The following is a 12711-nucleotide window of genomic DNA, read 5'->3' as shown; positions in this document are numbered from 1 at the left end:
GGGATTAATAGGTTTATGCGTGGCTTACGACCAGTCACATTAACTTAATCTGATCCATATATAACAGAAGCTGCCACCAAGTCTTATCCCCACCCTTTGATTATGGTTATACGCTAACAAAATAAATATTTATAAAAATTTGTTTGAATATTTAGTGTATTTAAATTGTGTTTATATTCTCCTTTATTTTAATCTATTATTTTGTTGACATTTTAGAAACTTTAAAAATGCGTATTACAACTGGCGTTCATTCCCCATCGGAGTTCAGAGTTTTAGGTTCGCTAAGCAACATGAAAGATTTTGCAAAAGATTTTCAATGTCCAGAAGGATCACCTATGAATCCAGTGCACAAATGTGAAGTTTGGTAAAATAACATTGACAAACAACATAATATGCAGAGTAAAAACTAAAAAACTATTTTGCTTTATTATGCTGACCTCTTTTCTTAATTGTTTTAGTTTTAATTTTAAGTTTTAGTTAAAATTATAAAAAAACCAATTTGTAAATTATATGACATTTAAGAACACAATTTTTTTCGTTTTCCTAAAATTTAATTAAGCGTATTTCTATCATAAATACGCACAAATTTTCATGTATTCGTAGTCAAAAAAAGTGATGTGAATTTTTAAACAAAATAAACAAAAATTATAAAATATTTGTTATTTGAACAAAATAAATAAACTCATAATAAATGTTTTAAAAGAAAACTGAGCTTTTATTTGTAAAACGTATCTTCCAGTGACTTTATAGCTGATTTAGATGTTCCTAATAAAGAGGATACTTTTAGGCTGCCTACATTGCAAAGGTAGTCTTAAGTTTAACATGAATTTTATGTAGCATACTTTCGTGCATGATCTTTATCTTAAATATTGATTATTATACATCCTAAAATTATGCAACGCTTTTAGTTGTTTCGCATAGTTTTTTTTTACCTTTTATTTTACAACTTCATATTTTTGTCGTATTACAATGGGAAGTATATTTGTACAGATAAGTGGTTCCTGAAACCTTTCTGATAATTATAAACTTTAATATAAAACAAGTTATTTTCAATTTCAATTAAAAATTTTCAGCGTAATTTATTTAATCAGTTAGAGAATTTAATATTGATATTTTTTTCAATATATATAAAGTTATATATTATATATACATAATACATAATATATAAAGATGTGGTGTTAACATATATATATATATACTTAGATATATAAGTATATATATATACTTATATACATAAGTATATACATATATACTTAGGTATATTATATATTTATGTATAGATATTTTTATATATGTTAATAATAATAAAAACTTGTCTTTATACACAATTTTAAAAGTATTAAAATGAAATGAAGTTAAAATAGTTATAATATTACAAAAAAGAATCATAATATATATAATAAAATTATTGAAATATATTTTCTTGACTTTTATACAATTTCATACTCGTTATATATTATTTATATATATTTATATTGTATCATAATGACAAAGGTACATAAGGTTCTGGTTAGGTTCGTGGGTATTTTGATTTGTTATACTTTTATTAATTTTAATTTTAATACAAATTAAAATTTTATATATTTAATACAATTGAATTAATTTAGCATGCAATTTATAAATAATTTAAATATAAAAATTTATAATATTATATAATACAACTACAACAAATACATTATTTAAAAATTCAATACAATATATATTTAATATTTCTTTTACATAAAGACTAAAAAAATTAATATAAAATATATATATATAATAGGCAAATATATAAATTTTTAAAAATAATTTACAAAAGTATTAAATATTACAATTTAAAAATTAAAATGATAAAATATTAATTTTATAAAATAAATTGTTAAATATTAAAATATTTTTATATTTAAATTCATTAAATTGACAGAGTTTTATGTATGTATATTATTTATATATATGTAAAATATGGTAAATACAAGTAATGTGTATAAATTTTTTTATCATTTCTTTCACCAAACAAACATACAATATATATTATTAAATTTTTTAAATCTGTATATAGAATTTTAAAATAAATTTAACATTTATTGTTTTTATTTCAAATACATTAAGCTTTAACAATATTTTGAAAAAAGACTAACGTTTTTAATAAATATATTTTCTGATTTTTTTTTTCGATTTTATTTTTGTAAAAACCAATTTAATAAATATAAATTGTAAATATTTTTTAAGAATTTTTGCTCAAAAATAGAGAGCTTATTTATATCGAATAAAATAATTTAAAAAAATTTTAAGCGTTAATATCTAAAATTTTACGATTTTAAAAACGAATTTTTAGCTATAAAATTTTGATATGATAAGCGCCTATAAACTCTTTAAAAACTGTTTGAATATTTATATAATGTATGTCAATATCTAAAAAATAAAAGAAACCTAAAATTGCAACAACTACTTAGACGACTTCGATTGTTTGATAAAATCCGTTTCAGCAAGTGTGATCTTAGCTCAATATTGTTTTTTTATCCATATATTAAAGGTATTAAATATTTTTTACACGCAGCTAAATTTTATACCATCGTCACTGGAATAACAGTTTTGGCAGTGTAGTTTATGATTGCGCACTCGTACATCGGTACCATTGAGACCATCACCAAGCTGGACATGGCACACACAGCATTTAAAGCAATTTATGTGGTAGAACAGCAACAAGGACTCGATTATCATTGCAGCGCCACGACCTAAGATACGCAATTACATGGAGACATTACTATTAGTATTAATTTTATTTAATATTTTAATTTTTTTATATCGATAAGATTCATAGTTTTTTTTTCGTTGTTTCTGAGTATATAACACGTTGTACACATCACGATATATAAAAGTTGCAGTAAAAATTATTTGAGTTTCATACAATTAAATAATTAATTTTATTACATATTTATTATTATATTACTAATATAATATTAATTTATGACTATAATTAATTTCTTGTTCTTTCAATAAATATTTATTATCATTACTAAATAGAGGTTGAGTGTGGAAACATATATATTACCATAGTGGTGAAATTAGTATAACAAGTGAAGCGTTTTGACGAGCTCATCTAATAAGTTAATAATTCATTTTTGTATATAGTGTTATATATTTGTTATATATATATATATTTTATTATATTATATTTAACATGTTTATTACATGCTCTTTACACTACAATCTTAAGACTTCTAACACTAACAAGTTTTAATTGCATTCACACTATATATTTATTGCTGCAGTTGGCAGTAAAATATCCAAATAAAGAACTGATATATCCATATATATATATAAACATTTAAATTATGTCACCTGAATGAGGTTTTACATTTTATGTCATACATTTTAATATTGCCACTGTTATGCTATGGTTACAACAACACTATTTTCTCTACCTCTGCCAGTATAGGTATACTGGCCAGACACATCGGCCAGTAAAAAAAAGTGTTACCAATGCAATAAGCGAACTATTGTGAACCTTAATTGGAAATTCCAACGAATATTGCAATCATATGTTAATAATTATATGTTATTAAAAATTTAAAAATTTCATAAATATGAAAATTGAAAAAAAAAAGAAAAATTTCGGTGTTTTATTTTGACATTTTCAACATTTTTTCAATTCCTCTTAATTTTGTATTCATTTTAATTTTCAATCTATGCTAATTATTTATTTTTATACAAAATATAATTTGCTTGCATTATGCTATTTTTGCTATTTGTCAAAACATAATATTTGACAGATTGCAACAGTGATGCCAATGGCTCACGTGGCCAATATAAGCTAAAATGCATTTTTCTCCATACTTGCGAGCCACCGAAAAGGCCTAATAACAACAATATTAACGACCCGATTTGCTATAAAATCCAATAGAATTTATACCAAAGAATTTCGTTTTAAATATTTATTTTCCATTTAAGGAAAATTAATTATTTCAAACGTTTATACATAGTGCTTTTATATATATATATATAATTACTAAATGTTTACTCAATAATTTTTACTGCAATATTTAAATAATTTTCATTTAATTTAAACCCAAACGATGTATTTGACTGCTTTTTGCACATTTCGACACTTATTATTCGTGCAGCCAAGATCTGTACAAAATATATTGTCAGACATGCAAAAACATAGAAAATAATTAAGTTAGAATTAAATAATTCTATATAAAAATATTATAATTTTAAAACAAATGTATGTAGAGTGTAAATTTTAAAAATACGGAGCTACATGATTTGTTTTCTCTAAATTTAATATGAAGTGTTTGTTTTATGTTTAACGAAAAATGTTTCTAAAAATACCTTAAACAATAGTGAATCGAATTGCTTTTTTATGTGCGAATAATATTACGAGCAATTGTTTTATATGCAAATAAATCATGACTACATATATTTTCAATGGATATTTAAAGCAAGGTTTTCACTTTATGGTTATAATGATAGATCATAAATAAGTTAAATTTACTGTTTAACCTTAATATAAAATTTGTCCTTTCTAAATTTTCAATATTTTTTTATATTCACCACACTCTTACTTTTCTATAGTTACAATCTATCTACACACCATACACTTTCTATACCAAAAACCTCTTTACCTATTAAGAGACTACTATTTTTTGTTTTCAATTTATTACTTGCAATAAAATCTTATCTGATTTGTGTCGTATCTTATTATTTTGAAATACGCTTCATTGTTGTTAACCATGGTCACCTTATCATGTGATTGAGGTGAAAACATTAAGCTGTGGATAGGGTGTTAATTGAAGGTAGTCTAGGTAAAGGTGAATAACCACAAATCAGTGGAGCTCAAATTAGTTAATAAATGTTGGGAAATGTAGAGTTGCAGTTTGATTACGCATTGAATATAAGTGACAAGTGACTGTGTAGCATTTGGTTATATTTTCACCTCATACCTATGTAACATGTCTCTATGTTGTCTTCTAAGCGAAAACCGTGAAACGCGAATCCATCCATTAAACAAGTTTGGAAAATTGTAATTGAGCAATAATTTTGGAAAGTATACCTAGCAGCTCTAAGAATCTGTTGCAATCTTTTACCAGTGGTTAAAAAATTATCATTTTATTTTTACTGTTACTCAGTAACTAATTTCATATAACTCAACTAATTTAATATAAAATGTCTTAAATGTATAAGAATCTTATTATTATGCAAGTACGAAAGTAGTGTATCAGTTTTGATGTTATAAAATTTTATTTTTTTTGCTACAAATTTACTACAGCTACCATATCTCCATAAAATGTAACATTTTTTATTTCTATTAACTATTTATATCATGATTTTTGGATTCAGTAAATTACAGACATAATTTTCCTTATGCCAAGAACAGCCGTGTCTACGACCCAGAACCATTTGCCTGTTTAAAAATAGCAGTTTCTTATAGTATCTGATCGAAAAAAGATTGTTTATTGGAAACTGCCATTTCGAAATTATGGGCGCTGGGTTCACTAACTTGTAGAAACTTTGACAGTAAGAAAATATTCTTGAGGAAATAATTTGATATATTTAATTTAAGAAAATTACATATTAAATATTATAATATTAGTATTCTAATTGTTCACAAGAAGTACCTGACATAGTAATTCTGAAACAGTTATTAGAAAATATTCTTTCTTTTTTATAAATTACGTCACTGGTTGCACATGTAGGTGAGATGGTGGCTACTATATTATTAGAACTTCCAAACTTTTCTACAAGATATTTACCTCACCTACCATCTATACTAATTATAGGAAATTATCTTTTAAGATTCGTTGTGTTCTTGAAAATGCTTATGAATTGCGATAGCGCATCCTACAATGACTTTTTAAATATACAAAGCTTATCAGAGTTTCCTGATACTTAAATACACTTGTAAATATCTTAAACCCATTAAATTCAAATTTTCTTAGTTAATCTATTTTCTTAATGATCTACCATTAATAAAATTTTATAGTGAGAACCTTGCTGGTGAAAACAAAAAAAAAATCAATCATTTTTCGAAAAACACTCACAACCAACGTAGTAGCAAAGTTTACCTAGTTCATCACCACAGTGTGAACACTTCTTCTTGCCACTAACGCTAAGCACTTTGTCTTGTGTTGAGTTTGTTGGCTGGGACGTTGTTGAAGTGTTTGTGGTGACTTGCATTTGTGTTGTTGAATTCACATCACTCGTTATGCGATGTGTAGCTGTTGTTTTATACTGTTGCTGTTGGTGAATTTTATGATGTTGTTGTTGTTGTTGATAAGAGGCTGCATGTAATGAAGTTTTATCAATGTTATTGCTATTATAAATCTCAAGCCTTTATAATACATAGGGAATAAAGATAAAGATAAAGAAAAAAAGTTAAAATATTATATTTGCATTCTAATTCACATGACAAACTCACCTCTTACGTTCACCGATGCCTTTGCTCTGCACTCGTTCTGTTAACGATTGTATAATTGAGTCGGGCAGTGGTTTGCCATTATTATTATTTGAGGTACCTTTTGTACTGCCGTTATGTTGTTGTAATGACGTTGTATTGCTGGTCGGTACTGCACGTCGTTGTTGTTGTTCCGCTACACGTCGCTGCTCGGCTTCTTGTATCAACCAATGGTTGTTGTAAGCATGATAGGCATCTGGCATGGATTTTCTTTTCTGCTGATACGCCGATAGCCATGCAGGGTCATTGGCTAAATTTGAATCATACGATTTACGATTCTGCACCTGCACCCAACCATCTGTGTATTTTGGTTTTGGCGTTGCGCTTAGCGCATGTAAGGTATTACGCGACATATTGCTGTGATGTACATGGCCGTTGGTGCTCGCATTGAAGTTTTGATTGTTCTGATTAGCATTGTTCAGATTAGCGAGATTTTGTGCTGACTGATGTTGGTAATTAGTATAAATTTGACCTCGTGGTGCTGCTGTGGGTGTAGCAATTTTAACCAATGAGCCACCATAGCTTTGTGTATTCAACGAGTGACGTTGTCGCACAAAGTCATCATAACCATTCGTTGCTACATGCACGGCACGCATTGGCTTCGTTGGTGGCATTGGTGGTAACATGAGACGTTTGGAAAATTCGTTTAAATCCGACATGGATTTACGATAATCCGTTTCGACTTGATAGTATTGCTGTTGTAAATTTGGCACATTGGCATAGATTTGCTGTTGTTGTTGCTGTTGCTGTGTGAGTTGTGTTGCCTGCAATTGTTGTTGTTGCTGCTGATTTAAAGTATGTGGTATTATTGTCGGTTGGAATGCGCTGCCATTTGTGGGCACAGAAATGCTTAATCCCACTCCATTTAAATCCTGCAATGAGTGTCTGTTAGCGGAGAGTAACATTTTGGCGCCATGTTGTAATTCTCGTCGTGCCATGTTTTCTCGCAATACAAGATTTTCACGTTGACGTTTCAGTTCTTCTTGCTCCAGTTGTAATAGCTCTCTTTCTACTCGCAAGACTTCTTCCTGCTCGCGGATCTTTTCTTCAATTGAGAGCATTTTGGCATTTGCTGTAGCTGTGGCCTCCGTTAGAGATTTTGTGGCAGCTGCCGCTGCTGTGGCGGATTCTGTCCATGATTCGGCTGAATTACCTTTGGCTGTTTGTAGTAGTGGTGTTTGTGCGACCGCTAGTAGCGTTTCGTTTTGATAAATCACTTCATTTTGTTTGAGGCTATGCGGAGAATCAATTTGACGATCGTTTTCTTCAGAAGAGTTCGTGTAATGTTCGCTGCTCTGACGTGAATGATTTTCAGAAACACCTGAATCGCGACTCTCTCCTATTTTCAGAGAAAGGAGATAGAGAAAGAATAGTTAATAAATATTTCTAACACAATACTTTTTTTACAGCTCTGATTACTTTATTTTTCGGTTTGAATATATCTGGATTCCTTAACACCAATGGATTAATATTTACGGTTTTTTATGATTGAAAACTTCGTATATGAATCCTAAAGCAATACTTCGATAAAACTCTCTGAATTGCATTTCTTCTCTGACACTGGATATTTAATTTAACTCACTTTCCTGCTTTTGAGTCTAAATATAAAAATTTTAATTTAAATATATATCATTTTTTAATCAATATCGACCTCTGATTAATGACCACTTATATCTCCTCAAATTTTTTAAGAGTAAACTAAACCATGAATTTGAATTGGAAAAGAGATATAATCATAATAAATATTGTAGAAACTATCTTTTGGCATAGAAGTGAATACTTTCGATTCTATGCAGCAATATATAAAAAGGAGTTATATAGTTGTATTGTAATTATAATATTATTACAAGTGGCAGAGATACACTATGTTAATTTCTTCTAATATCAATAAAATAAGTTTATTCTCTAAATAATATAATATTATAATATTTATGATATATATCATAAAAGACCCGGTTTAGTGCTAATAAAACTAAATACGTTTTCGGTAACTAAGAAATTTATAATTCTTCCGGAGCGGAGAAATTTTGTATTTCTAATTCTCTCTATTTCTAATTTCTCTCTAAACAGGATATAAATAGTTTTGAGCTTCATTAAAAGGATCTTATATGTGGTTCTAAGTTGATCCATTCTATTTAATTGCTCTCTATATTTTATATTTTATATTTATATAGAGACATACAGATTGCTATTAATTTTCTTTTTGTAAGCAATAACGATATAAATTCCATCATATATAAAGATGGTTATTCTCTTTTCTCCTACTTTAATCTCTTTTCTGAATAGTTTTCCAAATGGAACTTTTAGAAACCTGACATAATGTATCTATAGGTGTACGGCTAACTATTTCAACCTATATATGGCATGTCCATAATACAAGTGTTTTAAACATTTTGAAGTGATTAGTTTTTTTTTCTATTCAGTGATTATTGATTTAGCCATGGGTTCTCCAACTATAAAAATTGATCAATTACTTAAAAATGTTATGACGTCTCAATCAAATGACCGTATAATTAATTAAGTATAATAAAATTAAATAAATAAATAATTTAATTTAATGTTCACTCACCTGTATCTGAGCTATCGCATAGACCGGCTTTCAGATAGAGCTGTTTCTCTAAACGACGTTCTTCTTGTAACAGTTGTGCCATATCTGGTGGTGGTGCTACAGTTAACTCCAAATAAGTTTCATCATCGTCGAGTGAACCTTCAATACCAAGAAAACTGGAACGTTTATTGCGTAATTCTTTCTTAATGCGTTTTGTGGAATTCATGCGTTTAATAGGCGGTGAGGGATGTTCTACAGCCAAACCATTCATTGGTAGACGTGATGATATCGTCTCATATGTATTATCTAAAGACCAAGACGTGTTGTCTGCACAATCGATCTCATCAAATAGTGGTGGACTTTCGGTAGGTGGTGGTGGTGGTTTCTCTTTAGGTGGTTCCATTTTAAAGCCTACATCATTTGATGATGTAGCTAAACTAGAGTTCTCTAAACCGGTATAGAAGACTTCGATATTTTCATAAACTGGTACTGGCCGCAAATGTTTTGGCGCATCGTAATAGGGTTCTATAGATTTTGGTACTTGATAGTAGGGTTCAGGTGTATTATTGCTTGGATCTAAAATTTTTGGATTGTTGTTGTGTTGTTCGATTGATGTTTGTTGTTGTTGTTGTTGGAGTTGTTCGATTGTTGTTTGTTGTTGCTGTACTTGTTGTAGTTGTTGTTGCTCGTCGTCGCCAACTGTTTTTAGTACTGTTGTTGTGGTTTTTGTTGTAATTTCTTTAAATGTTGTTGCATCAATTTTATTTATTTTTGTTGTAGTTGCTGTTGCCGTTGTTGTTATTGTTGTATTAGCAAAAGCATTTGTTAAGTCAACTAAATTATTGTTGTTAATATTATTAATATTGTTGTTGTTAGTTTTATTACTGTTGTTGTTATTTATAATAAATTCATTATTATTATTATTATTGATATTTATATTTAATTGTTTATTGTTTATATGCGTTATGTTTGATTTTGGAATGATTTGATTTGCCTCAACGTCTAACTCAAGCATAGACGTTGCCGAAACATTCTCATAGATGGGTTCTTGCGAAATGATTGTTTCAATTTCGTTGTCCGCTGCCGTTGCCGCCACATGCTGCTCGACCGCATTTTGGTAGTCCTGTAGGCGATTGTTGTGTAAGTTGTCGTAGTCATCAAAGTTGCTGTTGCTGTTGGTGTTGGTGTTGTTGTCAATGATGTTTTTATTTAATTTCGATTTCAGTTCTTTTTCCTCATCGGTTTTGTTGGCAGTTTCATTGGGATTTGATGCGGCAATGTTGTTGCTGTTAGTGTTGTTGTTGTGGCTGTTGTTGTGGTTGTGGTGGTTGCGTTTATTGCTGGCGGCGGCATTGGTAACATCATCGGCTGTTATTTCTTCGACATGGTCATTTTTGTCAATTAAATTTGTATTGGTTTTTTGGATTTGATTATTTATGGAACTCGTCTCTTTGTCAATTGCTTCCAGCGCTAATTCAAGAGCTTCGTTGATCTGTGCAATACAATGTTGTTGTTGTTGTTGTTTTTTTTTTTTGGATTTTCACATATTTGTAAAATTTTCAAATTAATAATTTGATTGAATTTGTTTTTGTTTTCAATTTGACATATGCATATTTTTGTCATAATTAAAAATTCAGTCAAAATCAGTCAAATTCAGCCAAATAAACAATAAAAGCCAAGCACGGCATGAAGTGAAGAGAGGCAATTTGGAAAAACAAAAATTAATTAAGTTAGTTTTTGATCGTAGTTGATTTTTTTTTAAAAATTTTTTATTTTGTTTGGCAATGCAATAACTAATATAAACAACAACAAATATGACAAATAAATTATATTTTTAGTAATAAAAAACAAATAAATATAAATTTAATTAAGCGCTTTAGTTCCAATAAAAGTAGATAGCATGAAGCATGAGCGAGCACGAGAAAAAGAAAGGGGAAAAACTAAATAGTATTAAATAATGTAGAAGGGCAACCAATCAATATTTCTACACGGTAAATAAACAGTATATTTACATAAAATAATAAGATACATATATTGTATTCCATTGAAAAAAAAAAAAAATTGTAGAAAAGAAAATTTATAGCAATAGTTTTAGCAAAAGGAAAACAAAATGATGTCATGCAAAACTAAGTTCAGAAAATACATTTATTAAAATATTTGTATTTAAATTAAAAACATTAATAAACATAAAATAAATTAAAGAAAGAATCTATAATATTTTGACCTAACCGAAAAAACAATTTTCGGTTAATGCAAAAATTATTGGTCCGCAGGACATAAGATTTTAGATTCGGCAACACCGACAATTTCCGACAAAAGAGTTTGAATATATTTAATATATTTTTTATTATATATTATATATTTTATTATATTATATATTTTGTTTTAGAATAGTTTCAGAATATTAATACATCTAAGCAATACGATTAGCAACATATTATCCGAAGCCAAATACCATTCTTACAACTCATGGTATCACCAGAGGAAATATAGTTTTTTGTTTGGGTTTTATTTTAAATTTATTTTGAAGGATAAATAATATTTATTATAAAAATAATATAATACATTATCGTTGATTACACTAATGCTACAAAATGTAGAAATATCTTTCATAAATATATGTTATACGATTTAGCAACTATTGGTTGCAACAACATGCATAGGTTGGTGTCTTTTGCGATAATATATAAGAGTCTTCCTATCGCTCATATAGTAGTTTGAGTGATATAAATTCAGCCAAGCCATATTCTGAATGAGTATACTAACTGATACAATATGCATAAATATTTTGAACAAATCCACTAGATAGGATCAATTAATCATTCTCCAAGACTGGGTACCAATAACTTTATTTTATTATATATGTTACTTCTTACAAAAAAGTACTCACTTTCCATTTATTTAAATTTTTATTTTTTATTTATATTTTATGTGTTTATATTTTTTATTTTATATTTATAAAATTTATTTTATTTTTATTTACTAAGAACTCAAGCTCAGATACCCAATACTCACAAATTAATAAAAGGAATTTAGTCCAATAATAACTAATCCGCAAAGCGAAATTTTAAACAAATGATTAGCTGCCATCCGCTATAAATGGATATTTGAGAAAATTGATGAAATGAAGTTAACAACGAAGAAGAAGTCCATCAATTCATATACATACATAAGACTATAGATCTCAGATATAGTTTTAAAGAAAAAGAAAATCTAAACTAATAAAACAATAGCAATATCTAGATATACGAGAGCGGCTATATGAAAAACAAATATTTCAAAATCGATCACAAGATGAGAATCTATAAGCCTGGCAATAGAGCAATAATCGATGCACAAGTATCGAAACTTAGACAAGACACAAACCCACGTCACAGTTGAAATGAAGAAGATATCAACAGAATATAGAGAAGTGGAAAAATGATGAACCAACACTGATATAAAGGGAGTGTGTGATATTAAAGATGAATAAAAGAGAGAAAAATATGTGGAATAAACACCTTCGGTAAATATCTAACTAATATTTAGCTAAGAAGACGTTTTATGATAGAATCTAAAATACTCCACTACAGGCTGTAAGGGAGACCACTTATCGATGGCTTAACACTAGCGTTCGCTCAATACTATAATTCTCTGCAGTAAAGTCAAATATTATGTGGTGAATTTAATTTATATTATAATATCAATGTGTGATATCAATCAATGTAATCAATGTGAAAATATTATA

At 28.1% G+C, this 12711-nt stretch overlaps 3 protein-coding genes across 9 annotated transcripts in view; 2 read left to right on the top strand and 1 right to left on the bottom strand.

Annotated features, from left to right (window-relative positions):
- Positions 1–461, top strand: part of LOC119675013 (neprilysin-2-like) — a 66463-nt gene extending 66002 nt beyond the window's left edge. For all 5 annotated transcript variants that reach the window (XM_038086179.1, XM_038086178.1, XM_038086177.1 and 2 more), the window contains one exon: positions 217–461. In XM_038086179.1, coding sequence (XP_037942107.1) covers positions 217–368 — 152 coding nt within the window. In that variant the 3' untranslated portion in view covers positions 369–461. The remainder of the gene's footprint in view (positions 1–216) is intronic.
- Positions 1–12711, top strand: part of LOC119675015 (DNA cross-link repair 1A protein-like) — a 367032-nt gene that overhangs the window by 163898 nt on the left and 190423 nt on the right. The window lies entirely within an intron of this gene.
- The window catches only part of LOC119675009 (putative mediator of RNA polymerase II transcription subunit 26), a 42300-nt gene continuing 31894 nt past the window's right edge, over positions 2306–12711 (bottom strand). Inside the window, exons 6-9 of one of the 3 annotated variants that reach the window (XM_038086170.1) lie at positions 9006–10476; positions 6401–7775; positions 6048–6313; positions 2306–2714 (exon numbers count right to left, since the gene is read on the bottom strand). In XM_038086170.1, coding sequence (XP_037942098.1) covers positions 2527–2714; positions 6048–6313; positions 6401–7775; positions 9006–10476 — 3300 coding nt within the window. In that variant the 3' untranslated portion in view covers positions 2306–2526. Of the gene's footprint in view, positions 2715–4009; positions 4111–6023; positions 6314–6400; positions 7776–9005; positions 10477–12711 lie in introns of those variants that run through there. The other 2 variants (XM_038086171.1, XM_038086172.1) reach the window with 2 other exon arrangements.

This window comes from Teleopsis dalmanni, chromosome 2 (genome assembly GCF_002237135.1).
Source record: "Teleopsis dalmanni isolate 2A chromosome 2, ASM223713v2, whole genome shotgun sequence".
Lineage (NCBI taxonomy): Eukaryota > Metazoa > Arthropoda > Insecta > Diptera > Diopsidae > Teleopsis > Teleopsis dalmanni.
The sequence above is the reverse complement of the archived record's forward strand: the minus strand, read 5'-3'. Positions and strand labels throughout refer to the sequence as shown.